At 41.6% G+C, this 17,873-nt stretch overlaps 1 protein-coding gene across 1 annotated transcript in view; it reads right to left on the bottom strand.

Moving 5' to 3' along the window:
- Positions 1–11,179: 11,179 nt before the first annotated feature.
- ZNF596 (zinc finger protein 596) overlaps positions 11,180–17,873 on the bottom strand; it is a gene marked incomplete at its 5' end in the record, with an annotated part of 25,340 nt that continues 18,646 nt past the window's right edge. Inside the window, one exon of the mRNA XM_007469543.1 lies at positions 11,180–11,287. Within this exon, the coding sequence (XP_007469605.1) occupies positions 11,180–11,287 (108 nt within the window). The remainder of the gene's footprint in view (positions 11,288–17,873) is intronic.

The raw sequence follows: 17,873 nt of genomic DNA on the forward strand, positions 1-17,873 counted from the left end.
CAAGGATGACTGGATCCTTGAACATTTGTAGAGGAAAGACAAAAGGAACTTGAAGAGAACATACACTTAGTTGGAAACCTTAGCTCAAGACCAACTAAGTCAAAAGATCATATAAGCAAAGAAAGGAAGCTGTTATATACTAGAATGATTAACTAGGTTTGACTGTTAATAAAAACATTACCAACATCCTTAGCAAGAACAGGTTAAAATAGTGTAAAGTACCAAATAATATTTTCAATATGTAATAAAGACTGGAAAAGCATTGAGGCCGCTAACCAAACCTGAGACTATACATTTCAAAAGGAAAATAATGTGGAAACTAGAAAGCCATCTAATGAATGGGATGGGATCCACCCTCCTGTTGCCCCTACTGTTGCTATTGATCAGGGCCCTCTCCTATTCCGCCCTCCTCCATCTCTCTGATTCCACTGTTGTCTATTTTCATTGATCGCACTGCTTCTTGCTTAGCTCACTCTCTCCCACTCTTACTGTTTTGCCAAGTCCACATGATCCACCCACTCTCCATCCTCTACTTTGCAGTCTTTTTCCTCACCCTCCCTTGCTAGCTGTCTCCCTGGCTCTCCCTCTTTGTTCCTTTTTCCTCAACCCCCCGTCCACTCGACATCCACAGGGGTGGAACAAAGATGCTCTGCCCAGAAAAGCACACTTTCCCGTGAGACATCAGGATGTGGACACACGTTGGCCGGTATCGCCAGCGAATAGGATTTGGGACAGAAAGACACGGAGTGTCACTGGACAGGACTGATCCCCTGCCCCCAGCCCGGGGCTCTAGGGCCTTTCTGAGGCGGTGACCGCGAAGGGCAGCGAGCGGCACGGCCACGCCGCAGGAGGCCCAGGATGGGCAGGTGGTCTCAGAACACTGGGGTCTGTGGAGTCCCAGGGCCGCGGGAGGGCGCGGCGTCCCGGGCTGCCCTGAGGGGCCGAGAGGGGCGATGCGGGGCGCCAAGGGCGAGAGTCCACGTCGCGAGTGGGGACCTGACACGGCGCGGGTCGGGCCGAGAGACGGTGAAGAGACCGAAGGCAGAAAGGCCTGACGGGGACGGCCCCGGAGCGATTTTGACCGGAAACGGACGCGGACTCGGACCCGGCAGCCGAGTGCCCGGCATCCCGAGTCTCAGAGCGACGCGGGCCGGAGGGGCGAGAACGGGGACCCCCAGAACCTGAGTGTGAAGGATGCGGTCGGGAGGGGGCTGTGGGGCGCGGCTCTGATTCTCAGAGCCGAGAGGCTCACTCACCCGTGGGGACCTTCGCTCCCGAAATCCGCTTCCGCGTCGGCAGGAAATTACGCAAGCGGGGCGGGGCTTAGTCAGGGAGAGGCGGGGCGGAGCAGCGTGGGCGTGGGCGAGGCCTGAGCCTTCCCGCCCAGCTCCCGGCCGTTTCCGGGTCAGCCCCTACCCCGGCCGGACACACCTCCAGCCTCAGCGTTTGGGTGCGTTTGATTCGGCTGGTGTCCGGGTAGCCGGGCTGCTTCCTCGGGGCTTCAAGTTAAGTGTTTCGGACAACTCTAGGTACGAGCTTAGAGCTACGAGCCCTTTCGTAGTGAATGCTGGGATGTTTCCCTGTTAACATGTTGAAAACGGTTTAGGTCGAAATCCCCTTTCGCGCCTGGAGACTCGTGTCCTGCGAGTGCTCGGGGCGCGACTCGGCCTCGGGCGGAGACCTCGCTGGGTCCAAGTTGGCCGTGGTGGGATCCCGAACAACGTCTGTGGTTCCTGCGCTTGGAATGGGTTATTCAGTTTAGCAAGGGCTGTAATTGTCTGTGCTGGCGATTGAAACCAGAGCGACCATGATTTCCATTTCTGCTGCCGGTTCACCAGAGACGCAGCCCTGGGCTCAGTATCGGGGACTTCATGGGTCTAGGACCTGGGCTGCGAGGCTGAGGGGCTGAGGCATTGCTTTACAAGAATAAAATGTACTGCGTGTGTAGATGTAAATTCTTCTCTCCTCACATTTCACTTGTTCAGTTTCACTCATCTTGAGGTGATTTATGAATGCAAGACCTTTGGGACAAGCGTGGATGCTTATCATTAATTTCTAAATATATTGTAATTTCACATTTTTCTTTTTCTATATCACAGAGCTATCTGAAAGTTTTTAATTTAAAAAAATGTGAGATATTTTAATCTCTTTGTTTTCTATTTCTCAATGTTTTATGTCGTTAGGATGAGGCTTACAAAAGAGTCATGTGATATATATCTGCATGTGTAACTCATCCAGCCTCCCAATCACCTTCTCCACCAAGTCTTCTGCATTTAGGTTTATACATAATATGTGCTTGGGAGTCTCCATATCGACTGTAGTGATTCCTCTTGGGTCCATATGGGATACATATCTCCCTAGGAGAAGCTGAGTCCATGAGATGGGAACCTTATGAGTAAACCAGTCTTTACACCACATCTCTTGAGTCTCTGTTTCCTTGGCTGGGGATTAGATCTAATGAAAGCTGAGAAGTTAAAAGAAGTGACATTGCACTGAAGAATAATTTCTTCGGTTTATGTTTTCATTGTCATTACTATTTAAAGAAGAGTTTCCAGGGATTCCTTAGTAAAACTACCTCACTAAAGAACTAGTCCCTTTTTTCAGGAGGAAATATAGTCCTATGTAAGCAGTGTTTATTTTAATGGAGATTATTCCTAAAGTACTGTCCTCGAGTTTATACACTATTTCAACATAATCAAGTGAATTTTTATTTGTACATGGGCTGTTTTTGTGGGTGAATCTTTGAACATCACCTAAAAGATTGTATGAGTGATACATTATTTTTGCCCACCACCTCCAATGGTCCTCAAACTTTGCTGCACATTAACATTATCTGGAGAGTGTTAAGCCTTATGCCAACCTCACCAAAATATGTATCTATGGGGGTAGGACTCAGGCATCAGAAAAGCAGCCTTGGAGCATGCATGGCACAGACTTCTTCCTCTCCCCCTGATAATCATCAGTCTAACCAACTTATCAATAAGGGTTGTTCCTTCTATGGAGAACGTTCTCTGTCTCCCTCCTCTATTACCCAGCACCGGTTTCCAGGCTAATTCCTACTCTTCATCAATCTGGTAATTTTTAGATAATTCTTCCTCAGACAGGCTTTTCTATGCTGTCCTCACCAAAATATAAAGTATCATCTAGTAACTTATACTTTAAGGTATACTTCATATACTAATGCAGTTTATAATTTAATAGTAATTTATTTAGGCTTTAAATATAATTTTCCAAAACAAACAATTATGTCTATTGGAACTTCTACTACATTTGTTAATCAACACACCAATCCTGGTGACTCCAAATTCCTCACTACTCAGTGGCTGCATCTGACAAACACATGACTAGGATATTGATACTGGTTTAAATACAGGCAACTCCCAGAAACTTTCATATATATCTGGAAATCCTGCCAACAAAAGTATCCTTCCAGCTCCATAAGCACTTCAAACCTTATTCATCACACACACACACTCAGACGCACACACACACACACTTTTACTAGTCTCCACAGAAGGGATTGCCCTCTACTACACTGATAAATTAGATCGTTTGAGAAACTGTAAGTCACACCTCAGATGACTGCCTGGAAGTCTACAGTTATCCCTGCGTTCATACCCATCCATTACTACTGCTCTCCTGTAAATTGAAGTGTCCTCTCTACCCTGGGACATTCCAATTTCTCCAGTTAAGTCCTTGTCTTTCTTGCTATCTTAGGAATTTTATGCTTTTGCTTCTATATTAAATCTACTTTACCAGACATATGTCCTATTCTCCTTGATCTCTCTACTCAATATTAAACTATTAAGAGTCTTCCACTTTGGAACAAAATTTTCATCTGAACCTATCTTCTCTCTAGTTTCTGCTCTGCTGTTCCTTCCCAATCAAACTGAAAGCTGAAAGTGTTGTTACCATTTCCTTACATTTCCTCATGCTTTGACTTACTAAAATCACCAACGATAACCCAATAAATTTATCTTGCTGGCACCATGCATGTTATTCCCATCTAACAGATGTGTCTCGAGCTTTCTGAAACCATGTTAATTTCATTTGTGAGATAGGTAAAATGTCTTGGTCATCCCGGGCTGCTATAACAAAATACCACAGACTTGGTAGCTTAAATAACACACATTTATTTCTCATAGTTCTGGAGGCTGAAAAGTACAAGGTCAAGGTGTCAGCAGATTTGGTTCTTGGTGATGGACCTGTTCTTGGTTTGCAGAAGGCTGCCTTCTCACTGTGTCTTGACATGGTAGAAAGAAAGAGCTGTGGTCCATTACGGAAAAACCCAAACAAACTTTTTGGCCAACCCGATATTTGAAAGTATTGGTGAACTTGAAATTTTCACCAAAATTAAATGTGTTTCATGGAAAAATGATATATCACAAAAAAGTAGATTTAACTCACCTCCTTGTACCTAAAGTTCAGAAAATAAGGAAAACAGAAATTGTATTAAACATTACTTTCTGCTTAAGAGATTTAAACATATTTGCTTAATTAATCCTCATAAAAACCCTGCTGATTTTGGTTTACTTACTATTATCGACTGAACATCTGTGTCCCCCTCCCCCACCCTCCCCCAAGCAAATTCATGTGCTGAAGCCCTAATCCCCCATATAATGGTATTTGGAGGTGGGGCCTATAGGAGGTAATTAGGTTTAGATGAGGTCATGAGAGTGGGTCTCCCACGAAGGGATTGGTGTCATTGTAAGAAAAAAGGAACAATGAAGTTTTCACTCACAGATGCACACTGACCCAAGATGTCTTAATTCATGCTGGAGAGAAACCTTTTAAATGTAATGAATGTGGGAAACACTTTAGCCAAAACTCTCACCTTCATTTCCACAAAATAACTCACACAGGAGAGAATCCATATGTCTGTAATCAGTGTGGAAGGGCCTTCAGTCATTCTTCATCTTTAAATATATATAGGAGAATTCATACTGGAGAGAAGCCATATGAATGTCATCTATGTGGGAAAGCCTTTGTTCAGATCACTTGCCTTAGGGGACATGAGAGAACTCACTCTAGAGAGAAGCCATATGGATGCCATCTCTGTGGAAGTCTTTATTCAAAGCTGTTGTCTTAGAGAATATGAAAGAACTCATACTGGAGAAAAATCATTTGGATGTCATTTGTATGAGAAAGCCTTTGTTACAAGCTCTTGCTTTAGAAGACATGAGAGAACTCACTCTGTAAATGTTATGAACGTGGAAGAGTCTTCAGCCACAGCTCTAAACTGAAACAAATCAGAACGCTACATGGGAGAAATTCTATGACTATATTCATTATGGAAATACCTTCATTTATAATTTATCCTTAAACAACATGAGTGAAATCCACTTGGAGGAGCCCTATATTTATAATCAAGGTGGAAGAGACTTAAGCTGATTTCTAGTTGTGGGGTGCACAAAACTCACTGTGAATAATATTCTAATTTCCCTAAAATGGGAAATTAGACAGGAAACTCTTTACCCGGAGGAGTGCATGCTAGGGTAATAACAGAAAATTAGTGCTGGAGAACATATTCAGTGTAATATGCCTGGAAGAAACTTTTACTTGAAGAGGTACTATTGTAGATGTAAGATTCCACACTATGTACAAAACACTTTCAGTGTAATGAATTAAAGGATGTCTTCAATGATTTTTAATTCCTTAGTTGACATTCAATTTCAAACACTGTATATACCAGTGCTAAAAATCACATGAAAGATTGGAGTTTGCATCAGAAATCCCTGACTGGGAAAAACACCTATCAATATTTTTGCCATACAATTTAGACATTAATTTATAATATTTCCCAATGACCTATTATTACAAAAATGTAGGATAAATATCCAGGATTGTGACATCATCTGGGAATTGTGAATGCAGAATTTTGTAACAATAAGCAATACTTTTTTTAATGAATCAAAGTTGTTGCTGAAAAAACTACCATGTTGGTCAGTTTTAACTTTTCATGCAGCAATAATCATAATCATGATGAATAAATTCAACCAGAAAGTAACTTTGAATATTAACTGGAAAATGTAGAACACAAGATGATGTGTTATTACTATACTGTTAATATATACATATATCACAATGATGAATTAAAGGTCAATAAATAGATAATTTGTGAATGAAGTCTGCTGGTGCATAACATTTCTTTTAAAAATACCGTTATTGAGACAAAGAAAGGCATAACATTATGATAAAGGAGTCAATTCAAAAAGAGGATAGAATGGCTGTACATATTTATGCGCCCAACACAGGAGCACCTCAGTAATATAAAGCAAACATTAAGAGACCTAAAGAGTGAAATACACATCAATATAATAACAGTAGGCGACTTTAATGCCCCACTTTCATCAATGGATAAAACATGTAGACAGAGTCAACAAGAAAATCCTGGCCTTAAATGAAACATTAGGCCAGGTAGATTTGATAGATTTGTACAGAACATTTCATCCAAATGCAACAGAATACACATTCTTCTAAAGGGCATGTGGAACTTTCTCAAGAATAAACCATATTTTGGTACACAAGTTTCAATAAATTTAAGAAGACTGGAAAAGATGCTTGTAATAATTTCAATCACAATGGTATGAAACTAGAAATAAACTACCAGAGGAAAGCTGGAAAAGTCACAAATGTGTGGAAACTGAACAATATGATACTGAACAGCTACTGGGTCAATGAAGAAACCAAAGGAGAAATAAAAAATTACTGGAAGACAAAAATGAAAATACGACATATTAAAATCTATGCAATGCAGCAAAAGCTATAGTAAGAGGGAAGTTTATAGCAATACAAACTAGAAAGGAATTAGGAAAAGAACAAATGAAACCCAAGGTTAGTAGAAGAAAAGAAATAAACATCAGAGGGAAAATAAATGAAATAGAGACTAAAAAGACAATAGAAAAGATCAATGAAACCAAGAGCTGGTTCTTTGAATAATATAAATAGTATAATAATATAAATAGTATTGACAAACCTGTAGCTAGATTCACCAAGAAAAAACGAGGTCTCAGTTGATACCACAGAAAAGACCATGAGATTGCTTTGAACAATTATACTCCATCAAATTGGACACCCTAGAAGAAATGGACAAATTTCTAGCAACATACAACCTACCATTACTGACTCGAAGAAACAAAATCTGAACAGACTGATTACTAGTAAGGAGATTGAATCAGTAATCAAAAACCTCCCAACAAACAAAAGTCCAGGACCAGAAGGTCCTAGTGAAGTCTACAAAACATTTAAAGGAGAAGTAATACCAATCCTCAAACTCTACAAAAAAATAGAAGAGGAGGGAACACTTCTAAACTCATTTTACCAGCTAGCACTACCCTGATAGCAAAAACCAGACAAGTACTGATTAATATAGATGCAAAAATCTTCAACAAAATATTAGCAAGTCAATTTCATCAATACATTAAAAAGACATACACCATGATCAAGTGGGATTTATTCCAGGGATGCAAGGATGTTTCAACATCCACATAATCAATGTGATAGGCCACATTAACAAACTGAAGAACAAAACCCATATGATTAGTAGATGCAGAAAAGCATTTAGCAAGATTGAACACCAATTTATGATAAAAACTCAATATGGGTACAGAAAGAACACACCTCAACATAATAAAGGCCATATATAACAAGCCCACAGTTAATATCATACTCAATGGTGAAACGCTGAAAGCTTTTAAGATCAGGAACAGACAAGAGTGCCCACTCTCACCACTTTTGTTCAGTGTAGTATTGGAAGTCCTAGCCAGAGCAATTAAGCAAGAAAAAAGGCATCCAACATGGAAAAGAAGTCAAATGTCACTATTTACAGATGACATATTATATATAGAAAACCCTGAGGACTCAAAAAAACTGTTAGAATAAATATATTCAGTAAAGTTGCAGGATACAAAAATCCATATACAAATATCTGTTCCATTTCTACACATTAACAAACAATAAAAAATCATCCCATTTACAAGTGAATCAAAAAGAGTGTCTAGAAATAAATTTAACCAAGGTGGTAAAGGACCTAGACAGTGAAAAACTAAGACATTGATGAAAGAAATTGAAAACAAATAAATGGAAATTATTCTGTGCTCAGGGATTGAGAGAATATTGTTCAAAAATGTCCATACAACCCAAAGTAATATGCAAATTCAATTGATTCCTATCAGAATTCCAATGGCTTTCTTTATAAAAACAGAAACAGAACAAACAATCCTAAAATTTGTATGGAACCACAGAAGATCCTGAATAGCTGAAGTAATCTTAAGCTGGAGGCTTGGAACTTGGAACTAGAAGTTTGTACCTTTTCTCCATTTTCCCACCCCATCCCCCGACAACCACCATTCTATCTCTGCTTCTGTGAGTTTGTCGTTTTCCGTTTAGAACACTATATGAAGGTTAAATTGTGCAACTAGTAGCAGGCCACGAAGAGGAAAAGGCCATACAATGCAGACTTAGTTGAGCCACAAGCACTTTCCAGTAGGAAGTCTGTGTCTGGAGGGGGCTGTGCATGCCTGTCTCACAGGCCTTCATAACAACGGACGGTCTGCAGGTGACTTGGAGGAGCGCTGACAACTGCCCAGGACCACAGGACTTCCACCCTTCCATCCCTCACAATGCCCTGCAGTGCTGAAGGACATCCTACCTTGCACAGGACTCACTCCTCAGGCACCTGGAACAGGGGTTGAGGAGCTGATTCTTCCCTCCGCCTCCTCCCATCTTCCTCTCCTGTTTCTCCCTGGTCTCCTGGTTCTGCCCAGCAGTATTTCAGGCCCAGAAAGGCTGCCCTGGTGTGGGTGTCCACGTGGACATGGGCCCAGGTGGACCCAATGACACCCAGTCCTTTTCAGCTCATGGTAAATTTAGAGCCATGTGTTTACACACTAACTCGTCAGCAACATATATGATTTTATGTTTCCAATTTATTTTAGGGGACACTATGGGTCAAAATACAAAGAGAGTTAAGTCCTACCTATTATGATTGTTTCATTAAGGGAAAAAGTCAAACATTTTTGGAGCCAATTCAAGTAAGCAACACGGTAAAAATGTTCTGCGTTTCCTGACCAACTGTTTCCTTGCTTTAATTCAGCCATAAGAAAGAAGGAAGCCTCACCATTTGTGACCACATGGATGGTTCTTTAGTGCATTATTCTAAGTGAAATAAGTCAGACAGAGGAAGATCTCACTTACATGAGGAATCTTAAAAATTAAGCTCATAGGGACTTCCCTGGTGGTGCAGTGGTTGGGAATCTGCCTGCCAATGCAGGGGATGTAGGTTCAAGCCCTGGTCCGGGAGGATCCCACATGCTACGGAGCAACTAAGCCCGTGCGCCACAACTAATGAGCCTGTGCTCTACAGCCCTCGAGCCACAACTACTGAGCCCGAGTGCCACAACTACTGAAGCCCGTGCACCTAGAGCCCGTACTCTGCAACAAGAAGCCACAGCAATGAGAAGCCCGTGCACTGCAATGAAGAGTAGCCCCCGCTCGCCACAACTAGAGAAAGCCTGCGTGCAGCAATGAAGACCCAACGCAGCCATAAATAAATAAATAAATTTAGCTCACAGATAACCAAGAATAGTTGCAGTTGCCAGAGGTGGGGAGTGTGGGGGTGCACAAAATGGGTGAAGGGGTTCAAAAGCTACAAACTGTCTGTTATAAAGTAAATAAGTCACGGGGATGTCATGCACAGCACGGTGACTATAGTTATTAAAACTGTGCTGCATCTTTGAAAGTTGCTAAGAGAGTAAGTCTTACAAGTTCTCATCACAAGAAACAAATCTGTGTAACTGTGTGTGGTGATGGATGTTAACTAGATTTATAGTGATCAGTTCACAAGATATACAAACACTGAAACATTATGTCGTACACCTGAAACTAATATCGTGTTCTATGTTAGTTATACCTCAATGAAAAACAAAAAGTAAAGCTGTGGCAGCATCCTCTGAAGTCTGCTCCTTAGTTTTAACTCTAGGGAGATGTGAGGCCTGCATATGCTAAGGGCCCCACAGGGGACCTGACACCCCCGGTCACGTAAGGTAGATAGCTAGTGGGAAGCAGCCGCATAGCACAGGGAGATCAGCTCGGTGCTTTGTGATCGCCTGGAGGGGTGGGATAGGGAGGGTGGGAGGGAGGGAGACGCAAGAGGGAAGAGATATGGGAACATATGTATATATATAACTGATTCATTTTGTTGTAAAGCAGAAACTAACACACCATTGTAAAGCAATTATACTCCAATAAAGATGTTAAAAAAAAAAAGATCCAGTAAGGAAGAAAAAAAAATAAAGTGCCATTATTGCTCTCAAAACTTAAAATCAAATTAAAGTTTACTGTATCTTGGAGAGTAAACAACCCCAGAATCGTGGGTCAGGCAAAGGGTCATATTAAAAATCTTCTCCCACTGGCCTTTGCCACAAAATGCAGAGCTCTCTCAGAGAATGAGGTGGAAGATCACCGCAGATGTGAAAAGGGCCCAACTTTTAGAAAGCCTTGAATCATACGAGAGGGGTATGCGTATTCTAATTCTCGCTGTCACAAAGCACTACCCCTTTCTGATCCATTTTAAAGGATTTCTCCCGAAATTTCCACTCTTTGTATCAAATTACATCATCTCATAAAGACCTGGGAGAAAGACAGCTGACAGTAGTCTCATTTCAAAGTGTGATAAGTTATGGTTTTGGTATAAATAATGTATGGACTTAAAATAACGTGAGCGTTAGAAGACATACACTCTGCAACCGTCTGATATTGTTCAAGTACGTTACCGTTGTGGGGGAACTAACCACTGAAAATTAACAGAAGCCCGGGGGTGGACGCCCCACTTCCCTTTCTCTCACGGCCAGACCTGCACTGCCCGCACCCTCGTCGCCCTAGAAGGGCCCGACAGTTCGCGTATTCCCGTCACGAGTGTCCACGTGTTGCCCTCTCTCCGAATCTGTGTAGGGGTTCCTCCCTCAAAACAAGCCTGAATCCATAGCAAACACCACAGCATTCTATGATTATCCATCCAAACTCTCAACGACGGTTGTTCTTGGGTTTTGTTTTTGAAGAGTCAGTCCTGCTGAAATACTACCTGGGAAAGTAGAGAATAAACCACGCGGGATCGTCCAGGAAATCAAGGGGCTCTGCTGCAGTTTAAGGAAGTCGTCGGGGAGACGCGCCCACAGCCCCTTTAGCCCTTGGCATGGACAGGTAGCGTTCTTCTCAGGGCGACGCGGTCCCATGTCGTCCGGAAGTTGGCGGCGCGCTCTGGCGAGTCATCGGAGAAGGAAACGCTTTCCTCACCGAGGACGCCGTGACGTTAGCAGGCGGAATGCGCAAGCGCGCCAGGAGGGTCCCCGCAGGAGGGTTCGCGCCGCCTGCAGTCTGAGGGGCCGTGGGGCAGTAGAAGACGCGCGGAGCTCGCTGTTCGGTGCTTCCTGGCGCCCTCTCCTAGTCTCTGTCTGAGTAACTGAAATCAGTGTTGGATTATTCAAGGCCACGATTTTGAAAGTTAACACCAAATGGAGCCTACCACACCGTGCTTTGATTGGAATGGACGGAGATAACAAGAAGCAAAGTATGTCAACTGCATTCCCATACACTAACACTTAATGATTGGAACTGGAAAGAAAAACAATGCAATTTTCAATGCATCCCCCCCAAATAATCCTCAAGTATAACTCCAACAAAATATGTACAAGTCTGTGTGTAGAAAAAAAATCATTGTTGAAAAAAAAACCACAAAGAAAATGTAAATCAGGGGAGAGGTATCCCTTGATCATGATCGAAAGACACAATATTGTTATGATGTTTATTATTCCCAACTTGATCTATAAATTCGGTGCAATCCCAGTACAAATCAAGCTATTTTGAAGCTATCAGCTAACTCTATTAAAACTTGGAGTAGACTAGGTAATATTGAAGAACAAAGTTGATGAACCATACTTCCTAATCCAAACTTTATTATAAATCTTCAGTAAACAAGAGTGCCTGACATTGGAGAAATAATAGACAGATAGAAAAAAAGAACAGAACAGAGAGTGTACAAACAGACCCAGGAAAATACAGTCAAATGATCGTAGTAAAAGAAGAAAAGGCAACTCAATGGGAAATACAGTCTCTCAACAAAAGATGATGGCACAAATGGATGACCATATGCAATGAAATGAACAAAGACACAAAACTTATATGTATGTTGACTCAAAATAGTTCATATACTTAAACGTAAAATTTAAAGCAAAAAGTGACATAAGAAAACAAAATATACACGAATTTTAATATACATTAATTAGCTTAATGTACAAAATCAAAACAACAATCTATGAGAAAAAAATTGATAATATGGACCTTATTAAGTTAAAATTTTTCATTCTACAAAAGAAACAATTCAAGCAATGAAAACACAAGTCCCAGACTGGGAGAAAATATTTGCAAAACATAAATGTTTAGGACTTGTACCCAAAATATACAAGGAACTTGTAAAACTCAACATAGAGAAAGCAAACTACCCAATTAAAAAATGGTTGAGTATCTGAACAGAAAGGTCATCATGCAAGATATACAGATAGGAAACAAACATACAAAAACATGCTCAATATTACTTGTCGTTAGGAAACAGCCAATTAAAAGAGCAACGAGATACCCTGCACACTTACTACAATAGCTAACACTGAAAAAACTGATAATGTGAGTCACAAAGGAGGATGGGGAACACCAGGAAATTTGATTCATTGCTGGTGGGAATGCATAATGTACAGCCACTTTGGAAGACATTTTGGTGGGTTCCTAGAAACGTAAGCATGGTCTCAGCATACGATGCATCATTTGTGTCCCTGTATTTTTGCCCAAATGGTTTGAAATTTTGTGTCCACAGAATAAACAGCATGCAATATATTCAGCAGCTTTATGCACAATGACCAAAATCTATGAGGAGCCAAGATGCCCTTCAGTAGGCAAACATAACCAAACTACGGCACAGTGGGTAGAGATACTTGAGGACAGACATGGAAAGCAAGCAGAGGGGGTTGGAGACATGGGAAGCCTGGATAGATGGGCTATGGCAAGACATATTTCCCTCCACACCACACTGGTCACGCAGTTGGCTTAAGCTCCGCCTAGTGCCCAACTTCCCCTTACCACTTACCCCCTTTACCATGTGAAAGAAAATCCTTTTTTTGGTTTGACTTTGAGATGCTTGCTGATCTCTGCAATAAGATAGTTCTCCCTATTGCAATAGCTTTTCTTTCTTTCTTCCCTTTTTTGGGCCGTGCAGCACAGTTTGCGAGATCTTAGTTCCCCGATCAGGGATTGAACCTGAGGAGCCATGGCAGTGAAAGTGAGGGGTCCTAACCACTGGACAACCAGGGAATTCCTGCAATAACCTTTCTTTCTATTTAAAGTCTCTCCCTGTAGAACTCTGGATTTGATTTTACTTGACAATAATCAGAATGGTATAAATATAAATAATTATAATACTGATAATAAATAATAGGTATATGATATCAGTCTATATATATTCGTGATTGTTTTAAGTTGCTGATCTCTTAATTCCAAATGCATTTTTAAATCCTTCATATATACTTTCCTCCCCTCACAATTACAGTTTTTGATATCATATCATACCTCCTAAAACAAAGGAAACAAAAGCAAAAGTAAACAAATGGGATCTAAGTAAACTTAAAAGCTTTTGCAAGCAAAAGAAACCATCGACAAAATGAAGGACAACCTACTGAGTGAGAAAAAACATTTGTAAATAATATGTCTGATAAGGGGTTAATATTCAACATATATGAACAGCTCATGGAACTCAACATCAAAAAAAATACCCAACTTGATTAAAAAGTGGGCAGAAGACCTGAATAGACATTTTTCCAAAGAAGACATACAGATAGCCATCAGGCACAAGAAAAGCTGCTCAACATCACTAATCATCAGGGAAATGCAAATCAAAACCACAATGAGATGTCACCTCACACCTGTCAAAATGGTTTTCATCTAAAGGAACACAAATAACAAATGTTGGCGAGGATGTGGAGAAAAGGGAACCCTAGTACACTGTTGGTAGGAATGTAAATTTGTGCATCCACTGTGGAAAACAGTATGGCAGTTTCTCAAAAAACTAAAAATATGACTACCATATGACCCGGCAATTCCACTTTAGTGTATATGTCCAAAAAACCCAAACCCACTAATTTGAAAAGATACATGCACACTAATGTTCATAGCAGCGCTATTTACAATAGCCAAGATATGGAAGCAACCTCGGTGTCCATCAACAGATGAATGGATAAATAATATGTGGTACATATATGCAATGGAATAAAACTCAGCCATAAAAAAGAATGAAATAGTGAAGTTTGCAGCTACATGGATGGACCTAGAGATTATCATACTAAATGAAGTAAGTCAGGTAGAAAAAGACAAATATTATATGATATCACTTATATGTGGAATCTAAAAAATAATACAGATTAGTTTATTTACAAAACAGAAACACACTCAGACATAGAAAACAAACTTACGGTTACCAAAGGGGAAAGGGGAGGGGGAGTGCTAAAATAGGAGTATGGGATAAAATTAGGAGTAGAGGACCCACACCACTACAGTATATGTAAAATAGATAAACAACAAGGATTTACTGTATAGCACAGGGAACTATATTCAATATCTTGTAATGACCTATAATGGAAAAGAATGTGAAGCTGTACACCTGAAACTAACACAATGTTGTAAATCAAGTACAGTTAAATTAAGAAAAAAGAAATTTTAAAGAAGAGGAAAGAGAAGACACTCCGTACACAGTCATCAGAGACTTATCCCCAAAGATTGGATAGGGAGTTGTAATGTTTGTGCGGATCCTAGGAGGATTGTTATGGGAAATCAAACCTAAAGTGCCTTTGTCTGGGTGTATTTGGAACAGGAGATCACAAATGGCTTATAGTCCTAGGAGGTCTGAGAAAGTTGTGCAATTATCCCCTGGAGCCAGATTCCTCTTTTTCACTCAGTACTGGTTGGACAGCCTCAGTGGAGAGAATGTCCCACATATATGGCTCAGGGTGGACTAGAGGATTCTGTGTGCCAGGGGGTGTCCAGTCACCTAACCTCCCTCTGCTTCCACAGGGTTGGGGTCCAAGACAGAGGAGGAATAGAATTGAGGGGACCAGTTTGCACAAGATGGAGCACTGAGAGCTGTGGCAGGCATTTACCCAGGGTCTGGGTGGTTTGGGTGGGACTCACAAGTTCTTCTGAACTAGGAGAGAGGGTGAAAGGGGAGGGGTCGCCAGTACAAGCATCAAGAAGGCAAAGCTGAGGAAGGACAGAGAAGCCACGGGACCCCAGTTTTCCAATTTCCAGACCCACATCTCATAAACATCAGTCCTTCACGAGGATGTGGCCCTAATCACTGGGAACATGCAGTGTGCTCTAAGAGAAAGAAGGGGAGGGCTTTCCTTGCCTATGGTCACAAGGAAGACGACTATGACTATTATTGCTAATGAATAATATATGAACACCTCCATTTGAGAGATAAAAATGTGGAAAACACGGAGGTGTGTATGCTTATTAGCCCACAGTGATGAGAAGTTCAGTTTATTCCATGATTCTAAATCATGATTGCAAATCCAAGTCAAACCTCTGCATACACTCATCCTGAATCATTCTAACTCCCTTTCACGTGGGGTCTCCAGCAATATCACTCCCTCAACTCTGACTTTTAAATGGAAAACTATTTTATTATCCCTTTACACAAACACAGCTAAATTACATGAACACACCGTAATTACACAGCTAATAAACCTACTCAGGACTGTTCTTCCCTGGGACACACTCTGTTCCCCTTGATTGGACTTACAAGACAAAAAGTTAAATGTCTCAAAATGATGGAGAACAAAAAGATAAGACCATTTAGGAGGGTTATTTGAAAATAAGATTCTTCATTTATTCACTCATATATAATTGGATTTCATTTTAGTTCAGTTGTATAAATTGTAGTTTTTCATAAAACCTTGGTCCAAATGCCAGTTTGGACTGGGGAGAAGAAAGTTATATCACTTAGGAAAAGTAACCATTTTCTTTTCCCTAATCTTCAACAGACACAATACAACATGTATAGCTGCTGCAACGTGGTACATGTCCCATGTACTGGAAAAATGCTAAGATATAATTACACTTCTGAACACTTGGTCAAGGCTTTACATGCTATTATCTCCCTAAGTTTCTAAAACATAAATTGTTTGCCGTCATCTGCAACATGACAGGAATTTTTAGGAAATCTTTGTGCATGATTTTAATTCCTAATCCCTGGCTACTTAGACACGATGACAAAATATCAAAATCACTAAAAATGATGGGACACTTGAAATCAAACAAGGGATCCTGGCTCAATTATAGTCCTGGGATGAAGGCTGTGTGACATCCATGGGCCCGTGACAGTAGGGGCAGGTGAAGGACCTGGTCAACCACTCATTGATGCAGTTCAGGTGATAGAAGTGCGCGCAGGGCAGAGATCTGATGGAGTCCCCACGCACAAACTCCAACCAACAAATCACACACTCCTCCTGGATCTTTTCTTCAAATCCATCTGTTCCGTACACTCCTTGAGGCAGGTGCTCTTTAAGGCTGATTCTTTGAGCTAACCTCACTTGTTCCTCTTCCATCAGCTGTGCTGCTTGGTGAAGTGAGCTGGGTGTTGGAAGATGGTTGGGATTTGGAACTTGTTCCGGATGTGGTTCCTGATCCCAGCGTCTCCTCGCGCCTGGGCCCACCCAGCGGGATGGAGACTCAGGAACAGAGCTGTCATCCAAGATGCTGGATTTGAGGCAGTTCCCCATCTTTCAGGCCTGGGTGTGAGATCTGTGCACCCTTCTCATGGTCCTCTCTGCAGGAGTTTCAACACACCTCCTTGTTCCTAGGTCTAGAGAAAAAGAAAAAGAAAAAGTTTTATTAAATGAGATCCCTGCTTGCAGAGCTCCACAGAGAGGCTTCATTGAGGCTCACGATAACCCTGCTGATTTTGAATCCTTTACTGAGGGAACCAGTGTTGTGAACAGGTGTTTACAGAGCTTTAGTAACGTGACAAAATTGCACGGCTTGGAAATGGGTCATCTGACCTTACAATTTTGGTCTGTTTCCAAACTCAAATTTCTCAGCAGGATTGCCGTGAGGGGCACATGCCACACCTAGGTTTCACCAGGAATCATCACCTCTCAGGGAAGGACTCAGAGGCCCCACCCTGGAATCCCAGCCTCTCCCCTTTCAGCTCATCTCACAGAATCGCTCCCCACCCAGGTTCTCCTACCACCTGGGAACCTGCTGTCCACCTATCCACTTTGTATTCAGCCCCACCTTCCTTGCTATACCTGCCCGTTTAATCCACATTTACTCACTTCAGTAGGAAGACCAGGGATTCTCATGTCTGTCTGAACTTTTACTACCTCTGCTGATCGAGACACTGATCCAGGGATTATGGAATCCTGACCTACCAACTCTAATTGCATAGTCATGTGCTACTAAAATTAAATATGTCTTAGGACATTACCTCCCCTACCAAAACGAAGATGTAAATCAGACTCCTCTATTTGGCATTGTTAATTAATGGTTCTACCTGACATTTAGGGGTTGATCTTTTTTTTTGTACGCGGGCCTCTCACTGTTGTGGCCTCTCCCGTTGCGGAGCACAGGCTCCGGACGCGCAGGCTCAGCGGCCATGGCTCATGGGCCTAGCCGCTCCGCGGCACGTGGGATTTTCCCAGACCAGGGCACGAACCCGTGTCCCCTGCATCGGCAGGCGGACTCTCAACCATTGCACCACCAGGGAAGCCCAAGGGGTTGATCTTTTACATGATCTCAGAGAACCACACAAATACAATTAGGCATTGCTCTCATCC

This window comes from Lipotes vexillifer, unplaced genomic scaffold, assembly GCF_000442215.2.
Source record: "Lipotes vexillifer unplaced genomic scaffold, Lipotes_vexillifer_v1.1 scaffold2059, whole genome shotgun sequence".
NCBI lineage: Eukaryota > Metazoa > Chordata > Mammalia > Artiodactyla > Lipotidae > Lipotes > Lipotes vexillifer.